Source organism: Dryas octopetala, chromosome 8 (genome assembly GCF_963921425.1).
Source record: "Dryas octopetala chromosome 8, drDryOcto1.1, whole genome shotgun sequence".
Lineage (NCBI taxonomy): Eukaryota > Viridiplantae > Streptophyta > Magnoliopsida > Rosales > Rosaceae > Dryas > Dryas octopetala.
This window is the reverse complement of record NC_141373.1, coordinates 5,732,534-5,751,237: the sequence shown is the minus strand read 5'-3', so window position 1 is coordinate 5,751,237 and position 18,704 is coordinate 5,732,534. Positions and strand designations below refer to the sequence as shown.

General features: G+C 36.5%; 3 protein-coding genes across 3 annotated transcripts; all 3 read left to right on the top strand.

The window, feature by feature from the left end:
• Window positions 1–1,029: 1,029 nt before the first annotated feature.
• On the top strand, window positions 1,030–5,096 carry LOC147276451 (Translocon-associated protein (TRAP), alpha subunit). Its single transcript, XM_086253635.1, has 8 exons — window positions 1,030–1,196; window positions 1,802–1,966; window positions 2,055–2,105; window positions 2,320–2,408; window positions 3,177–3,254; window positions 3,567–3,770; window positions 4,161–4,232; window positions 4,700–5,096. The coding sequence occupies exons 1-8, from the start codon at window positions 1,133–1,135 to the stop codon at window positions 4,748–4,750; spliced, it is 774 nt and encodes a 257-aa protein (XP_086109761.1). The 5' UTR covers window positions 1,030–1,132; the 3' UTR covers window positions 4,751–5,096.
• A 2,488-nt stretch (window positions 5,097–7,584) lies between these two features.
• LOC147276450 (uncharacterized) lies at window positions 7,585–10,133 on the top strand. The gene is made up of 2 exons (XM_086254716.1): window positions 7,585–7,858; window positions 8,443–10,133. The coding sequence occupies exons 1-2, from the start codon at window positions 7,693–7,695 to the stop codon at window positions 9,900–9,902; spliced, it is 1,626 nt and encodes a 541-aa protein (XP_086110842.1). The 5' UTR covers window positions 7,585–7,692; the 3' UTR covers window positions 9,903–10,133.
• A 2,431-nt stretch (window positions 10,134–12,564) lies between these two features.
• Window positions 12,565–14,542, top strand: LOC147276449 (uncharacterized). The gene is made up of 2 exons (XM_086254732.1): window positions 12,565–12,837; window positions 13,340–14,542. The coding sequence occupies exons 1-2, from the start codon at window positions 12,672–12,674 to the stop codon at window positions 14,203–14,205; spliced, it is 1,032 nt and encodes a 343-aa protein (XP_086110858.1). The 5' UTR covers window positions 12,565–12,671; the 3' UTR covers window positions 14,206–14,542.
• Window positions 14,543–18,704: the final 4,162 nt, after the last annotated feature.

Here is an 18,704-nt window from a genome sequence, read left to right as displayed (position 1 = left end):
GGTAGTAACAATCATTGTTATTGTGGAACAGTAACTATTTAAATTGTAAAAATACACTATTAATTGTTACTCTTGAGCAGTAGTAATCATTATTACTAAAGCAATTTGCTTGATTTTTTTTTTTAAACCATGGAAAAAAACATAGTGTGAACTTATTTGTACAAAAAAGTGGATTTATTTGTCATTCAACTTTTTAGGTGAATGTTTTTTGTACAAAGGGCTCTAAAAGTGGATTTTTTTGTAATTAACTATTTATTTTTTCCACTCAAAGTATCCATTTTAAATAAAGGAAAATTATAGCAAAAAAACAATTATTATACCTCTTTTTTCAGTTAAAGATCTCGTTTTCACTTTAATGCAATTAAAGATTATAATTAACGAAGTGTTTCATTTAAAGATATTCCGTTAATCCTGTTACAATTTTTCGTTAAAAATTGATCACGTGAGGGTCACATGACAAATTTGTAAGGCAAAACAATCTTTTCTCCTAAAAAATAATTATAAAAAATAAAACTAATTGAATTTTAAAAAGTAAAAAAAAAAAAAGGGCTCTCCCTTTTTGTCATGTGACGCTCACGTGATTAATTTTTAAAGAAAAATTATAATAGAATTAACAGAATATCCTTAAATGAAATACTTTGTTAAATTGAATCAAAGTAAAAACGAGATTTTTAATTGAAAAATGAGCTAATAATTCTTTTGCTATAATTTTTTCCTTTTTTAAAAAGGATACTTTGAGTAGCCAAAAAAAAAAAAAAGGATACTTTAAAAGTTTTGGTGGACAGCGAGGCTAACAAAGGTACTCAGGTGATGAGATATCGTATTTAAGGTATTCGAATGCAATTTTTTGAAATTGAGGTACCAAGTTAAAAAATAATGTATAATTAAGATATATAATTGTAATTAACCTATATAAATAATATATTTTGGCACAACATTTCCAGTTTTCCACCATTTCCCATTAATTCAGAAACACAATAAATACCTTAGCCAAAAAAATGAAACACAATAAATACCAAAGAATCGTCGTTTTGGCCGAAACCCGAAGCTAGGATCCACCTTTGGCATTGTCACTTGTGTTGAAACCCACTATTCCACACACCAACCCATCGAACCCCAAAAGCTCCCATCCATGGCGACCACGATTAGGGTTTTTCTCTTCTCTCTCCTCCTCATCGCACCCCCTTTCCTCCAAGGTTTCCTTTCTCAATTTGCAGATCTAGATCTTTTCTGCTTTTTGTATTATTTCATTATTGAAATTTTGATTTTCAACATTGCAACAATTTTCCAGCTAATTTCTATTGGTTGCATGCTTGAGATCTGATTCGACTGCTTTTGGTTTTGATCGATTCGACTATGGGTTATGTTCGAATTGGTTATTGCTGGCTTAGTAGCTTCTGCATGGCGCAGATGAGCGTTGTTGTTGATAGTCTGATTACTTTGAAAGCGAAATTTCACTTAAAAGTCGAAGTCTTTTCAGCTACCAAGGCATCGCTTTTGTGAGCGTTCTGAAAAAGCAATTTTAATGCTTTAGAGGTTGCAAACGTGCTTTTAGAGGCTAGCTAGTTAGAACATGTGATTGGACAACACATAACTAATGCTTGCATGTTGGGTTGGATAAGTGTATGTTGAGTATTGAATTCAATTTGCAGTTTTGAACTGTGATCTACATTTTTGGCGTGTTTTTGCCGATTTAGATTCGGGATATTGGTAATTTGTGGAATGCATGACAACATTTTCGTAGTTTGATGTGAGTTTGAAGTGGGTTGTGTACTAAATTTATGGTTCTTCCTCTTAATAGTCGCCAGGGGTCAGTCTGATTCGGAAGTGGATGTTTCTGACTCTGTGGAAGAAAGCAGTGATCTCGGGATTGTTAGCGATGATGTCCAAGATTTTGGAGATGGAAGTTTTAGCCCAGCTCCGGGAGTTGAAACAGTCTGTGTTTTCCCCAAAAATAAAGCACGAGGTGAGAATCTCATCAAGATTGTACATGTTAGTTTTCGCTTTTGTTTGGTTTTGAGAGGTGTGTTTTTACTTTGATCTTGTCTTTGCAGCGGTGGCGGCAGGGGAAGAGACTGAAATTCTGGTCGGATTGAAAAACGATGGTAATAAACACAAATTTTCTTTTGTTATTGGACTCTCTCATTCAATGAGTGAAATGCACAAAATGTTTTTGTCACCTTTATGGTGGTTCTGTGTTGCAACATCCCTTTTAAAGGGCAACATGATTTCTTGTTGTGGGTGTGTCAGTGCAGTTTTTCTTTTCATTTCTCTCAATTGTTTAGTGGATAGCTTAGTTGATTTTTTGATGAAAAAAAGGGGATTCAAGCTTGAATGTAATTGCAATCAAAGCCAGCGTTCATCTACCTTTTGATCACAATCTTCTGGTTCAGAATCTTACTGCACAGGTAATTCTTGGTATGCTTAAATACGCGTCTTTTGGTTTACATATACATGATCTCTGTATTTGTTATTAATTCTTCATCAGGAAATCTTTTGTTTGTTAATGTGTTCTTATGATTTGGCAATGTGTTATGACAATTTGTGTTCTCTACAAAAAAATTGAATTTCATATTTGACTTCCATGTTGCAGTGTAATATCTTTTTTATTGGCTTGCTGTTTGAGATATTTACAAGTGAAGGATATGCATGTTTAACATATGATGGTTTGTTAATATCACTAAATGTTGTCACACCCACAACATACCCTTAAATGCGTACCTTTCAACAACATACCCTTAAATGCGTACCTTTCAACACCCAATATCGAGCCTGAAAGGTCTGCCACTTGTCTAGTCTTCTAATGTTGTAAAAATTCTTATCCTCAATTTGAGTCTTTAAAGAATGAGGGCTGATAAACACATTGAATGGATGATCAACTTGTGTCGATAGATTTCATACCTCAATCAAAAATTTGAGAGTGAAAAGGGGGGGGGGGGGGGGGGGGGGTTGCAGTTTGGTCTCTAATGTGGATGATTAGGTTTTCCCTTTATGCGATATTGAACTGATTCATATGGAAGTAGGTTGCTCATGTAGTTTCGCTGAACCATTATTTTCTTTCTAACTTGTAAAACCTGTCTTTTTCTATTCATCTTGGTAGTTTTCTGTTATGCCTTTCTTGAAAAATGCTTCTAGTTATTTTCTCAGTTGCATTTACAGTTTTGGTTTGGTTGTAGGCTTTTAACAATGGATCGGTTCCAGCATCAGCTCAGGGTACTTTCCCATACATATTTGTTGTCAACAAATTCTTGCAGGTACTTTCTTTGTACATCTGAAATTGCACCTATATGTAGTCATCTTTACTTTCAAATTCATTTGTAGTCATCTCAAGCAACTTATTTTCTTTGTACATCTGAAATTGCACCCATATGTTGTCATCTTTACTTTCAAATTCATATGTAGTCATCTCAAGCAACTTATTTTCTTTGTACATCTGAAATTGCACCCATATGTAGTCATCTTGACTTTCAAATTCATATGTAGTCATCTCAAGCAACTTATTTTCATTGTACATCTGAAATTGCACCTATATGTAGTCATCTCAATAACTTATTTGTATTGTGCAGCCTGGAACTTTTGATCTTGTGGGTACCGTTTACTATGAGATAGACCAGCAACCATACCAGAGCACCTTCTATAATGGTACTATTGAAGTTATTGAGGCTGGTGTTTTCCTCAGCATTGAGTCTGTTTTTCTTGTCACCCTTGGGTTCGCCCTTCTTATCCTCCTAGCGTTATGGATTCAAGGTCAAGTACAGAACCTTTCCAAGGTATTAAAACTTCTCTATGAGATAGTTATATTACCATACTGTTTTCAGATATTTATACGTATGATATCATATCAACCTACATGGAGTGTTGAATACTGTACTCTATCCATTCTGGCATTCTGAGTTTGTCCTAATGTACTTTTGCATCTACCTCAAAAGATGTTTAAAAGAGTGAGTGACTGAGTGCGTGCGTGTGTGTGTGTGTGTGTGTGAGTGAGAGAGAGAGAGAGAGAGAGAGAGAGAGAGGGAGGTGGTATTTATGGAATGAAGAGAATAGGCAGGAAAGCTCATTAATTTTTTCCCTTTGATCTCTCATGGCTTTATTGTCATATTTATTTGTTTTTAGATTCTTTGCTTGTTTTGTTCATGGAACTATTCTGTTGTGTCTAGAAAACCAAGAGGGCTCCCAAGGTAGAAGTTGGAACCAGGGCTACAGACGCCTCAATGGATGAATGGCTTCAGGTTTGTATCATTGCGCTAAAATGTTTCCCACAAATTTTTAATTTGCTGACCTATTTCATTAATGTTCAGATTTTGTTTTTCCAACAGTTCAAACATGGTTTTATATGATTTAATCTACTGGGGTTACATTTCTTTGAGATTTACATCTCTGGTTGTCCAAATCGTGGGTTAATATATTTTAAAATATGTTTTTCAAAACCAAAAGTATATGTTGTAAATGAGTTGCTTCATGTAGAGCTTCAAACATGAGTTTAAGTGATTTAATCTATGTATTGAATGAGGGATGGGGGGTTCAGCTAAAGTTGCTTCATGTTGAGCATCAACCATCATTTCATATAGTTTAATCTATGGTTAGAATGATGGGATTCTTGCATTTAGCTTAGTTACTTTTAGTAGACCTAACTTGCTCTTTATAAATCCTGGAACTGTTCTTGATATGTTCTTTTTTTGCTCATTTTGATGGTCAGGGAACTGCATATACTCAGTCAGTCAACAACAAATCAAAGAAGAAGAAATAGATTACAGAATTTTGCGCGGTTCAGCTGCACATGACATTACATGGAAGTGCAGACTCTTGTAACTCACGCTAGGGATGTGGAGATATTTAAGAGAGGCAAAAAACTTGAGCTAGTTATGGAAATTAGACCAGAAAAGAAAAAAAACTTGAGTTTCTGTTGTAGTCTTGAAGGAAATTTTTACATTTGCGTTTTTAGAGATGAAGTTGAGAAGTAAAACTAACACAGAGTTATGTTAGGAATGATACAACTTTCTTGAACCTTTACAATTTTCCTTGAGATCTCAATTCTGTTCAAATTTTTGTTTTGGCTTGGTTGTGGATGAATTCAAAGTTGGTTTTCTGCTTCATATATTACTTTGATGCCGAATGAGGTTTTCTGGTGAGACTGCTGCAGCTAAATCTGCATTTGTTGAGTCACCAATTCACCATGGAAGCTGAGGTATGTGCAGCCCATGTGTGATATCTGTCAGGTTAGATATAGAGGAAGGTTGAACTCTAGGGTGTAACCTTGGCACCATGGGATATATATATATATATATATATATATTTTTTTTTTTAGAATAAAGGCACCATCCATAACTTTTTCAGAATAATTCACGTGTGATATCTGCCACATTTATGAAGCACCAGGATTTGCTTTAGAAAGTAGAATCGTCATTGAAAGTTTTTTTTTTTTGGCCAATTTTAAAGTTTTAATATAAGGGAAAGAACTCATAATCGGAAAGGGGGCTCCTATGGTCCTGTCTAAAGTCCAATGTGACCCGTTTCCATTAAATACCGATAAATTTCGTTGATTAAATTGTTAGCCATAATTATAGGTTGAATTATATTGTTAGCTATAAATTATTTTAGGTTGCATCCTTTTTCTGGTTGAATACTTTGGGTTGTATTTGCATAAGCAAATAGGTATTTGGAATTGGATATGTGAATAGGAATTAAGTTATAACTTTTTGGTTGTATTGGAAATGGCCGAACATTTGAGTGCCGACGGTCCCATGGGGCTGCCGACCGGTTTGGGGGTTGGGGTTTTCTTTAATATTTTGAAAGTGCAAGGATAGAGTTGGAAACCAAATTTAGGGGGTTAATTCAGCAAAAAAAATGTGGGTGTATTTAGAATTACACTTATTACATAGGGGCTTGAGAGTTGAGAGTCTTGATCGCCTACAAAAGGTATAAACTATAAAGTACCAAAGGGTATAAAGTACCGCAACTGTCCCTTGTACCTGCAAGGCTTGATATAGGACTTGAGCCCACATGGTCACATAGCAATCTTAACCATTCTGACTTATGAGATGTGTGGTCCTCTGACCTTCTATAACCTCATAATAGAGAAGTATAAATATCACATTCTTTCACTTTTATGATACTGTGTAAAATGTAAGTTTTTTCTTTGTTCTTCAGTTATTATATATATTGTACAAAAATCTATCAAATTGCATTGATTTGACAAACCCCATATGTTTCTCCATATGCTCCAGCATCCCCACATTGTGAGAGCACAACAGGAGATCCAGTTCCATATATATATATATATAACAATAACAAATTTAAAGATTTGAAAAAGAAAAAAGAGGAGGCTTCAGGCTTGATTTTCCAGCTGTACTACTAGAGATATGACACATAATGCATCTACAATATGATGAGAGTTACACTAAAAAGGGTGGTGAGAAAAAACTAAAAAGGATAGTGAGAGAAATATGAGTTGGAGTTAACTACTTAGGTGGTGGGAGAAAATACTACATGCACCAACTATTATTTCAATAGTCATGATAGCCATCACAGATCTATTAAGGGGCAAATGGGTCACTTGACCCCCAAAATTAATTTTCTTTCACATAGATTTTAAGTGTTTGCCCATTAGTTTTTTGTTTTATATCTTTAAAGTTGGGGCAATGTGCTTGATAAAATGTCTCAAAGTGGTAACTAAGTTTTTTATAGAGCCATCAGCCATGCATGGCTAATTCGTGAATTCACCAATGTATGGTAATATATCACATATTAATATTTGGGATCATGTACTTATAACAAGTAAAACCTGACATATCATGTGCATAGATAACTGAAAATTGGAATGATAGTTGATGTCTCTAGTATTCTTTATTTTTTAAAAATTTCTTACAGTTTTTTTAATTTCACTGTTGCATTCATTTTTAATATAAATTTCATGTTGTAATAGTTTTTTTTTAGGAGGGAGCATATCTGGATTTTCCAAAATTCCAAAGTTTGGCTTCATATAATAGTATGGAAATGAATTAAATAGGCACATGATGAGTGTGCTCATTTAATACACATCTTGGACTTTTGATAAGAACTTGGCCGATATTTGTAGTTGATATATATATATATATATATATGCACGTGAAGTAGTTAGCTAGATATGTGCCTCAAATCAATTATGCAAATGCCCCCATTTGTTTCTCCTTTTCGTTTTCCCAACTGTGAGAAATTACCAAAACCAAGAAAAGAAAATGTGGGCTCAAATGACATTACCATTGCCAGATTGTGATGGACATTGCTCTTAGTAATTTAAACATGGGTTTATGTAAAAAGAAAGTATTAATGGGAACTGAGCAAGTAGGTTTAGACAGATAAGATCACACTGTAGAACCGATTAAGCTTTGCAGTTGGAGCTCATTCAATGAATTGATAATGCCATATGGTGGTGGTGCACGTTACTGGTCCTTTTCCCTCTCCCCAAACACAAGGTCATCATCTAGGGGTCCCTAAGCTCATGTGAAGCCCTTAATTTCAGTGTCGGTGTGCCTTTCAAATCACCCCCATAAGGCCACTATATAATAGGGGCTTAGTATGGACTCTATAGCCAAGTCACTCATGGCTTTGTAAGCTGTGTGTAACAAAACTAAGCAGCTTATAGAAGCCATCTGAATTGGTGGTAGTTTTGATCTTCTTCTTCTTCTTCTTTGTTAGGTGGGATTAATCCCAATGAAGATTTTTTCTTTTTGTGGAGGAGTACTTCTGTGCTTCTTGCTGTCGTTGTTCTTTGGGGTGAGCAGTTGCTATGCTGACCTCAAGACAGTTGAGGTAGTTGGGGTTGGAGAATGTACTGACTGTGCTCAGAATAGTATTCAGACCAGCCATGCCTTTTCAGGTACAATATATATAAGTATATAACTTAATTTTCTGGTTGCTCTTTTTATGTATGTATAAGTTGTTTCTTATGGATTGTGCAGATTGCCATGCATTAAAAGTTGATAACATTGAGATGGAGGAGAAGAGTGTGTGTGAATCTTAATTTCTGTGCATTGGTTGCCACATGCATGCACCATATATAATCATATTAATTACCGTGTGAAACTTAAGAAGGTGACAATATATGGAATCATGAAAAATCTCCCCACAAGCCTAGGTGATGGATCGGAAAAAGGGTTAAAATTAAGATAGGTTCTGGGTTTTGATCTTGTCTCATGTATCAAAAAAAAAAAAAAAAATACAACTATGCTGGTCCAACTAGTTTGATTGATATACACGCTACAGGAGCTATTTTCATTTTGGATAAGAATTTCTTGGGGTTACTTGTTTGGCATGAGGATGGCGATCACTCAAGAGTTTAATCCCAAGTAATCAAGCAATTGATATATACCAAATTTCTTGTAGTTATAATTTCTGAATACATGGTCTTTTAAAATTTTTGAATGAATACATAAATGATCACACTGCTAATCATTTTTGCAGGTCTTCATGTGACCATTGATTGCAAGCTAGCAAATGGGCACTTCAAGACAAGAGGGGTTGGGGAGCTCAATGAAGAGGGAGAGTTCAAAGTGTTTCTCCCCAAAGAGATTGAAAAAGATGGGAAGCTAAAAGAGGAATGCTATGCACAACTTCACAATGCACAGGCTACACCTTGTGCTGCCCACGATGGCCTACAGTCCAACAAGATAGTGTTCAAGTCCAAGAGCACTGATGGAAAACAAACCTTTGGAGTGGCTGGTGGAAAGCTCAAATTTTCACCTGTGACATGCACTTCTGCACATTTCTTGCCTCACTTTAAGCACCCACTACTACCCAAATTGCCACCTTTGCCTAAGTTCAAACCGCACCCACTCTTTAAACAGCCAAAAATTACCTTTCCTCCAAAAATTCCAATCTTCAAGAAGCCTCTGCCTCCACCAGTACCAATATTCAAGAAGCCTCTGCCTCCACCAGTACCAATCTCCAAGAAGCCTCTGCCTCCACCTGTACCAATCTTCAAGAAGCCTCTGCCTCCACCAGTACCAATCTTCAAGACGCCATTGCCTCCACCAGTTCCAATCTTCAAGAAGCCTCTGCCTCCACCTGTACCAATCTTCAAGAAGCCTCTGCCTCCACCAGTACCAATCTTCAAGAAGCCTCTGCCTCCACCAGTACCAATCTTCAAGAAGCCTCTTCCTCCACCAGTACCAATCTTCAAGAAGCCTCTGCCTCCACCTGTACCAATCTTCAAGAAACCTCTGCCTCCACCTGTACCAATCTTCAAGAAACCTCTGCCTCCACCAGTACCAATCTTCAAGAAGCCTCTTCCTCCACCAGTACCAATCTTCAAGAAGCCTCTTCCTCCACCAGTACCAATCTTCAAGAAGCCTCTGCCTCCACCAGTACCAATCTTCAAGAAGCCTCTGCCTCCACCTGTACCAATCTTCAAGAAACCTCTGCCTCCACCTGTACCAATCTTCAAGAAACCTCTGCCTCCACCAGTACCAATCTTCAAGAAGCCTCTTCCTCCACCAGTACCAATCTTCAAGAAGCCTCTGCCTCCACCTGTACCAATCTTCAAGAAACCTCTGCCTCCACCAGTACCAATCTTCAAGAAGCCTCTGCCTCCACCAGTACCAATCTTCAAGAAGCCACTTCCTCCACCAGTCCCCATATTCAAGAAGCCTCTTCCACCTCCCATCCCATTTTACAAACCAAAACCACACCCATTCTTCAAGCCTCTTCCACCTCCCGTCCCATTTTACAAACCAAAACCACACCCATTCTTCAAGCCTCTTCCTCCACTGCCAAAGATTCCTCCATTCTTTAACAAACCACCACCACTAGCTCCTAAGCACCCTCTTCTTCCCAAGCTTCCTCCTATCCCCAAGAAGTTCTTCCCCCACCCAAAGATTGGAAAGTTGCCAACCCTGCCACCTTTTGCTCCTCCTCATGCTTAGGCTATAATTGCAGTATTCTTTCCAGTTGTAAGTAGGTTGAATCTTCAATGTTGTGTGTGATGAAAGCCATGAAGGTCAGTGTGGAATTTTATTATCATAATTCATAATAAGTTATTAAAGCTTTTTAAGCCATAGAGGGAAGCAATAGATAAAGAGAGATAACAGAATGTGTGAAATTGAAACAATGTTATTTCTTGATTCTATTTATTAATGAATTTGACTTGTGTGGAATGCCTACTTCTTTACATGGTGTAATCCCCCATGCTTGTAATTTTTCAGATGCATATGACTTCTGTTGCTTTTCACAGTTCACAGTCTTCCATGATTAATATGAACTCCCCATTAAATATTAGTTCAACATTCACTCGAGATGTTTAATTAATCATGTCAAATAATTTGATACTAAATCGACTTATGTTTACTAATTACTAATTGGGTCGTACGAGTTCAAATCAACATCATTAATATCTCGTGAATGAGAACCTTAAGACTCATTTATGTTAAGTTCAATTGATTCTAATATTTCTTACTGTACTTGAGACTTGGGTTGACAGTTGAGTATCAAGCATAATTCATAGCTGGTCCACATATTACAGATCAAAGACACAGTAACTAGAATAATATGCTTGCAGACAAATGATGCCATGCCATCAGAATCATCAGATCAAGCAAGTGACTAATGGTACATAACAAGTCATCATATGCCTTCTAACTTACCACACACCTATATAAACAAACATATTTCAATTGACCCAAAAAACAAAAAACAGACACATTTCATATACTGCATTATTTCCAAGAAGTTCAGCTGTGAAAACAAACTCTAAACTTTTAAACTCTTTTAAAATTCATTGAAATCCCAATATCGAATGAAAGCAGTTCCATTTTTTTTTTTCTTGATGTTCTTCAAACATAAAGAGAGTACATTAATTAACTATTATCTCTTCACTTTGTTGCAAGAGATTGTTCGAAAGAAATAACAAGATCTAAATATCAGTTATTGTCATCTTCCAATTTAGCTGTCATGACATGTTGCATGTCTCAACAAAAGCATGTATTTATAGGCATGCGCTAATAAAACATCCTGGCTGGGGTCGTTTTCCAAGTATAAGGTTCTGTAAAATAGCTATTAGAAAGTATACATATCTAGGATTAACCATGCAATATTGTTAATACGTACAATACTATGAGTTATGATATTTCCAGATTTCATTCGCACAATATAATCCAAAAAATAACAATAAAATCATCCTCATTCATAGCATGTGTTATAGGCTCACTGATTACTACTAAAATTCTCTGATTATTACTAAACTCTCTCATTAATGTTCCAAAATGACAAATTCAATGAACGCTTACATGTGTGTTAAAAATATAACTCATCGCCTTATGAGTCTTAAAAATAAAATGTACAAAACTAGACTTTAAAAAAAGAGTACTAAATCACCCAACTAAATTCTTTTTAATTTTTTTTTATAGAACATTATATTAGATTGTCCCCTTTAGAAAAATAGTTTTTAGATAGAGACCGGGGGTGTTTTAAAATTTATAAAAAAATCATGTTAATTCATAATAATTTATAAGAAAATCATTTTAATTCATAATAAAGTTTTTTTAACTTATAAGAAAATCTTTTTAATTTATAAGAAAGTTCTTCCTCGATTTGAAGGGTATTTCCTCTCCTAGGATGTAGAGTGGGTTTTGTAGAGGCTGCATGTTAGGTTTTAACTCCGAGCTTTTGAGCAGAGCCCAAAATCTTGAAGTTAAAACCTAACATAAAGTCGTCAAAAAATAAAAATAAAAAGACTTAATTAAAAATTCTAAATTACTACCGGTCTTAGTCTAAGAAAGACTCATAAAATGGACTAAACTCTAAATCTCTCTAATATTTATCCCTACACCCAAAACTGAAGTTTGAACTACCTCGATCTATACCCTTCGGCCTCCCTTGAATTAAAAAACAAATAGTACTCTTTTTTTTTTGGCCACTAAACAAATAGTACTCTTGAATGTGGAGAATAGATAATTTTTGTGTTTTTATGGAACAAAAATCTGAGTGACCTTCACAAACCTAGTCATAAATTGTAAATTGCCTATAATTAAACAATGAAATTGATCTATTATTTATTTAAAAAAAAAAAAAAGAACTGAGCCCAACTGACTTTGGGCTGAGCAGACGGCTAATTGGGCTGGCTTGGACCAAGCCCAAACATTCGCAGAGATTCAGCTTTTTCAGACTCTCACTCAACCCTTCCATTCTGCTTCTGCTGGGGTTTTAGGCTTAACTCTCATCCTCCTAACTCCGTCTACGCCTCTCTCTGGTGGGACACATTGTTGTTGAAAGGCCTCTTGATAACAACAATGTAGCTCTTGATGGGAGCTGAGCAAGTAGGTTTAGACAGATAATTAAGATCACAGAGCAAACCATTAAGCTTTGCAGTTGGGAGCTCATTCAATAAATTGATATATAATGTCATATGGTGGCCCTTTTCCCTCTCCTAAACACAAGGTCATCATCTCAAAAGGTTAGGGGTCCCTAAGCTCATGTGAAGCCCTTAATTTCAGTGTTGCTGTACCCTTCAAATCACCCCTCATAAGGCCACTATATAATAGGGGCTTAGTATGGACTCTATAGCCAAGTCACTCATGGCCTTGTAAGCTGTGTGTAACAAAACTAAGCAGCTTATAGAAGCCATCTGAATTGGTCGTAGTTTTGATCTTCTTCTTCTTCTTCTTCTTCTTCTTCTTTGTTAGGTGGGATTGATCCCAATGAAGATTTTTTCTTTTTGTGGAGGAGTGCTTCTGTGCTTCTTGGTGTCCTTGATTTTTGGAGCAAGCATTTGCTATGCTGACCTTAAGACAGTTGAGGTAGTTGGGGTTGGAGAATGTACTGACTGTGCTCAGAATAGTATTCAGACCAGCCATGCCTTTTCAGGTACATATATATAACCTTTCTGGTTGCTTTTTTATGTATGTATAGGTTGTCTTTTATGGATTCTGCAGATTGTAATGCATTTCAAAAGTTGATAACATTGAGAGAGTGGAGAAGAGAGTGTGTGTGAAAATTACTTCGTGCATTGGTTTCCATGCACAATATATATTCATATTAATTACTTTGTGAAACTTGAAAATGTGACAATATACGAAATCGATCAAGAAAGTCCCACAAGCCTAGGTGATGGATTATGTATCGTATATATATATATATATATATATATATATAATTATGCTGGTCCAACTAGTTTGATTGATGCTAGGAGAGCAATTTTCTTTTTGGATAAGAATTCCTTGGGGTTACTTGTTTGGCTGAGGATGGTGATCACTCAAGAGTTTAATCCCAACCAAATTTCTAGTAGTTATAATTTCTGAATGCATGGTCTTTTTAAAAAAATTTAGTGAATACATAACTGGTCACTCTGCTAACCAATTTTTTTCAGGTCTTCATGTGACCATTGATTGCAAGCCAGCAAATGGGCACTTCAAGACAAGAGTGGTTGGGGAGCTCAATGAAGAGGGGGAGTTCAAAGTGTCCCTCCCCAAAGAGATTGAAAAAGATGGGAAGCTAAAAGAGGAATGCTATGCACAACTTCACAGTGCACAGGCTACACCTTGTGCTGCCCATGATGGCCTACAGTCTAACAAGATAGTGTTCAAGTCCAAGAGCACTGATGGAAAACAAACCTTTGGAGTGGCTGGTGGAAAGCTCAAATTTTCACCTGAGACATGCACTTCTGCACATTTTTTGCCTCACTTTAAATCACACCCATTCTTTAACCACCCAATCTTCAAAAAGCCTCTTCCTCCACCTGTACCAATCTTCAAGAAGCCTCTTCCTCCACCTGTACCAATCTTTAAGAAGCCTCTCCCTCCACCTGTACCAATCTTCAAGAAACCACTCCCACCTCCAGTCCCAGAACCCAAAAAGCCACTTCCACTACCAGCCCCAAAACCCAAAAAGTCTCTTCCACCACCGGCCCCAAAACCCAAAAAGTCACTCCCATCATCAGCCCCAAAACCCAAAAAGTCACTCCCACCACCAATCCCAAAACCCAAAGAGCCACTTCCACCACCAGCCCCAAAGAAAGTGTTCCCACCACCAGTTCCAGTTAAAAAGCCACTTCCTCCACCAGTTCCAGTGTTCAAGAAGCCACTTCCTCCACCAGTCCCCATATTCAAGAAGCCTCTTCCACCTCCCATCCCATTTTACAAACCAAAACCACACCCATTCTTCAAGCCTCTTCCTCCACTGCCAAAGATTCCTCCATTCTTTAAGAAACCACCATGCCCACCACTAGCTCCTTAACACCCTATTCTTCCCAAGCTTCCTCCTATCCCCAAGAAGTACTTCCCCCACCTAAAGATTGGAAAGTTGCCAACCCTGCCACCTTTTGTTCCTCCTCATGCTTAGGCTGTAATTGCTATATTCTTTCCAGTTGTAAGCAGAATGAATGTTGTGTGTGATGAAACCATGAAGGTCATTGTGGAATTTAATTTATTATCATAATAAGTACTTAAGCCTTCAGGCCATAGAGAGAGATAACAGAGTTTTGTGTGAAATTGAAACTCTGTTGTTTCTTGATTCTTTTTATTAATGAATTTGACTTTTTTGTATTACCTACTTCTTAATTTACATGGTGTAATCCCCCATGTGTGTAATTTTCAGATGCATATGATTTCTCATACTTTTCAGAGTCTTTCATTCAGTCGTGTGTTTAATTAATTGTGTCAAACAACTTCACATTAAATCAATTTATGTTTACTAATCATGCCGTATGTGTTCGTATCAGCATAATTAATTGCTCGTGAATAAGAAACTTATAGACTCATTATGTCAAGTAATAGTCAATTAATTTAATTCTAATATGTAAATTTCATACTGTAGTTGACATGGGTTGACAGTTGAGTATTAAGCAGACAAATGACCATCAAATGATTGGAATAATACGCTTGCAGACAAATGACCATCAAATCAAGGTGGTGACAAATGGTGGATAATAGGTCCACATATGCCTTCTAAGTTCTAACTTACCACACACCTAAATAAACAAACATATTTCAATTGAAAACAAAAATAAACATATTTCTTATACTGCATTGTTAGGTTCAATTGTAAGTTATTTGCCCAAAAAAGGTTCAATTGTAAGTTTTTATCAACGAGTTTGTGGTTTAATGGTATTTCACTCTGCAATATTAGACTTCAATTCACAACCGAAATCTTTTCAAACCAAATCAAGCACTTTCATTTTTTTTTTCTTGATGTTCTATAAACTTAAGAGGGGGATACTATCTAGCTGTTGGAAGAGATTGTTTTCGAAATTATTAAAAAAAAAAAAAAAAAAAAAAACCTAAGAGGTGCATGCTAGATTAGATTGCTTGTCATATACTAATTTTATTTTCTTTCAAGTTTCTTCTCCATTGGAATTATCGAAAGAAATAACAAGATATAAATATCAGTTATTGTCATCTTCCAATTTAGCTGTGATAGCATGTTCCATGTGTTTATAACTCAAAAGCAAGTATTTACAGGCATGCGCTAATCAAAGATCGTGGCTGAGGATGTTTTTCAAATTTCAAGTATAAGACTTTCTATAATAGCTAATATTTTGTTAGCTTATTTATTTAATTAAAGTTTGATAGTTTAATATTTTAATGATGTTCGATTTGTCTAATTTGTTGTAAGGATGATATTTGAATATATACCTACAAAATAAACGATTCTGAAAAATTATATGGAGTGAGCCCTACGAGAGATCTCTCAGTAGAAAGGATCTGTAAGTATATATGTAGGATTACCCATGCAATATTATTAATACAATACTGTGAGACCCAAAATTTTCCAAATTTATTGTGGAATTTTTCTTTAATTTCTAGAATTTTTCTAGAAATTTGTTTGGCGGAAAATCGTATTTTTCGCCTTAAGCTTTAATTGTTTGACCAACTTTGACTAGAGTTTTGACCCAAGTTAGACCTTTAAAAGGTGGTACTTTTACTCACGAACCCAACGGAGTAAGTCTCGTATTATTCCGAGTCCGGAAAATTATTTTATGAATTTCCCAAAATTTCTTTTTCTTTAAAGCATTTTATCTTAGTTTGTGGAGCTTAAAATTTTCAAAATTTTTTTAAAGGGCAAATTGGTAATTTGACCTCATAGTTAATTAGTACTAGTCGATACGAGTCCGTAGTATTTTTCGGGGTATTTTTCTGAGTCCCGAGCTATTTTTAATTAATTTTTGAAGTTGGAGAATATAGGAAAAAGAAAATAAAATAGGAAAAACACCAGATCGCGCCACGTGGCACGATCTGGAGCGTCCAACGATGCATGGCAGCAAGATCTGATGGCTGCATGTGCAGCCAAGTGTCAGGACCTTCGCCACGTGTCAATTTCTCATTGGTCAAAGTTATGACGGTTGACTTGAATCAACCCAGTCAACTCGGATGAGTCAATCGAGTTGACTCACTCACTCTTCCTATAAATAGTGGCGTGAACCTTGCTGGTTCTTCATTCATTTCAGCCGCACGCTTCCCAAGAGAGAGCTTCTCTCTCCTCTCTCCTCCTTTCTCTCTCTTCTTCAATCTTGTTTTGAGTTTATCTTGAGTTCTGGAGCTTCGATCGACAATCCGATTTCGCCTACGCGATCGTGGCGACGAGCTCTTCAATTCTAGTAGTGTGAAGGCTATGTTTTGGTGAAGTTTTAAAAAAATCACTTCTGAGCTCTATAGATAATTTATTGATCCCTGTCGAATTTCTGCTAAAATTTTGTTAAATAAATCTTTTGTTAATTAGGCTATTTTAATCTTATTATTTAGCAAGTCTAGTAGTACCGAGACTCTGCTCGTGGGAAATCTTCAACATGTATACCCTTAACCCAGCTTATTTAATTTGCTGTTGTTTAAGTGATGGTTATAGACGAAATACCGTTTAACTGTTGTTATTAAATGAACTTAATAAATATTGAGGTCATATCAGTGGTAACCAAATAACGTGATGACTAAGGTCAGTCCATGAGCATACAAGCGTTGGGTACTGAGCCAGAGCTCCCTCAGTTTCCCCATGCACTGACCTGGTCACGTTGTAAGGTTCATATCTGATCAATCTCCTCGACAATAAATTAAAATAAACTTAGAAACCACACGGTCTGACATGACTGTCTGCCTCGGGGAGCAGGGTCATGCCGGATCAAGAATTTAGAGAAGCCTAGCAAGTTACGCTAGTGCCAAACCTCTAAATTTTACCTGGTCTTAACAGACAAGGCCGAGAGTACGTTTAGTACGTTCCTAATAGTTGTCGTCGGATTCGGATCTTCAGTTTCCCAACAGGTACAAGTGGGACCCAGACACAGGAAAGGGATCAGGCAAGGGACGCACTTTGGTAAAGCAGGTAGGGGGAAGGTACCATATCCCGGTTATTAGATTTTCTGCCTATTTTCGTACTATATGTATATGAAAATGTCTTTCACAGAGAATGTGCATGATTTTTGTATGGCATATTTGTGTGATTTTCTGTGTGATACCTTAGACGACCTGAGAGTAACGGGCACGTGTTGTGACCTTGGGTTTCGATCCCCTAAACCTCCGGAGGGGTAAGTACGGACTAGTTAGTCGAATGTCCTTCTGGGGAGGCTAACCAATGTGGTATTACCAGGTAAATGGATACTCTCACCACAGTATCGAGGTGGTGGTTGAATTTCCGATACTGGTGGTTGGCCTGTATGTGATCGGTCGCAGGTATGTTTCTGAACTATGTCACGTGACAGGAAGGATTTTCACTGAAAAAGATGTATGAGCATGCAAAGGCTTTACTCACTGATTATTGGCATAATTATCTTGATCATTACTGGCTTTGGTTACAGTATTATTGATATTGATACCCTGTTTTTGGGTGTGCATTCCTTTTAAACTGTTTTCCTTGAAATCCTATATTTTCGAGTATTGCTTCAAACATAACCAGGATTTTCCCTCGAGGGGAAGCGATGAACGTATGTGACGCTTACCCCCTACTGTACTCTTGTGAGTGCAGATAATCCAGTTGTTGGAGACCAAGATTGAGGTCGTGGGTGTGGCACTTGCAGCTTGTCAGTTTCAGTCTTGCTATCTGGTTTAGATCCTTTCTTTGGATCCGTGGTGGTGTTTCTCTTTCATCCTCGTAGGTGGCATATCCCAATGGCTATCCATGAGTCCAATTTGTTGCACCACTTTGTTGAAGACTGAATCACTCTGGCGTGGGTTGGACTATCCTGACATATCTGTTTATCTACTGTTTTATTATGTAGCATTAGGGTTAGTGTATTTGAAACACATAACCCTCACGGGTTGGTACTCTTTACTGTTATTTATAATATGAGGCATTTTCAGTAATTTCTTCCGTTGTATTTTTACTACTCTGATCCAACCCGGGTTCTTCAATAAAAAGGGCTTAACTCGTTTTAGAGAGCTTGGGAATATAATACTCGGGGTAAGGGGTATTATAGTCTCAAGATCTTTAAGACGGGTGCCGCTATGGTGTTCCCAGTTTCGGGGCGTCACAAATACTGAGTTATGATATTTCCAGATTTCATCACACAATATAATACAAAAAATAACAATAAAATCATCCTCATTCATAATATGCATTACAGCCTTTACAGGCACATCGATTATGACTAAAGTTCTATGATTATTATCAAATTCTCTATTTTAAATTTTAATGTTTCAGAGACAAATATATAAATTAAACATTCATATGTGCTTGAAATATAATTCATCTCACTATGAATTTAAAATATAGAATGTACAAAACTACACTTAAGAGTACTAAATCAGTCA

Excerpts from the sequence above, each read along its gene's own strand:
- LOC147276451 (XM_086253635.1), top strand. The coding sequence starts at position 1,133 with ATGGCGACCACGATTAGGGTTTTTCTCTTCTCTCTCCTCCTCATCGCA. Across the intron at positions 1,197-1,801 it reads CGCACCCCCTTTCCTCCAAG|TCGCCAGGGGTCAGTCTGAT; the intron begins GTTTCCTTTCTC and ends TCCTCTTAATAG. Across the intron at positions 2,409-3,176 it reads TTCAGAATCTTACTGCACAG|GCTTTTAACAATGGATCGGT; the intron begins GTAATTCTTGGT and ends GTTTGGTTGTAG.
- LOC147276449 (XM_086254732.1), top strand. The coding sequence starts at position 12,672 with ATGAAGATTTTTTCTTTTTGTGGAGGAGTGCTTCTGTGCTTCTTGGTG. Across the intron at positions 12,838-13,339 it reads GACCAGCCATGCCTTTTCAG|GTCTTCATGTGACCATTGAT; the intron begins GTACATATATAT and ends AATTTTTTTCAG.
- LOC147276450 (XM_086254716.1), top strand. The coding sequence starts at position 7,693 with ATGAAGATTTTTTCTTTTTGTGGAGGAGTACTTCTGTGCTTCTTGCTG. Across the intron at positions 7,859-8,442 it reads GACCAGCCATGCCTTTTCAG|GTCTTCATGTGACCATTGAT; the intron begins GTACAATATATA and ends TCATTTTTGCAG.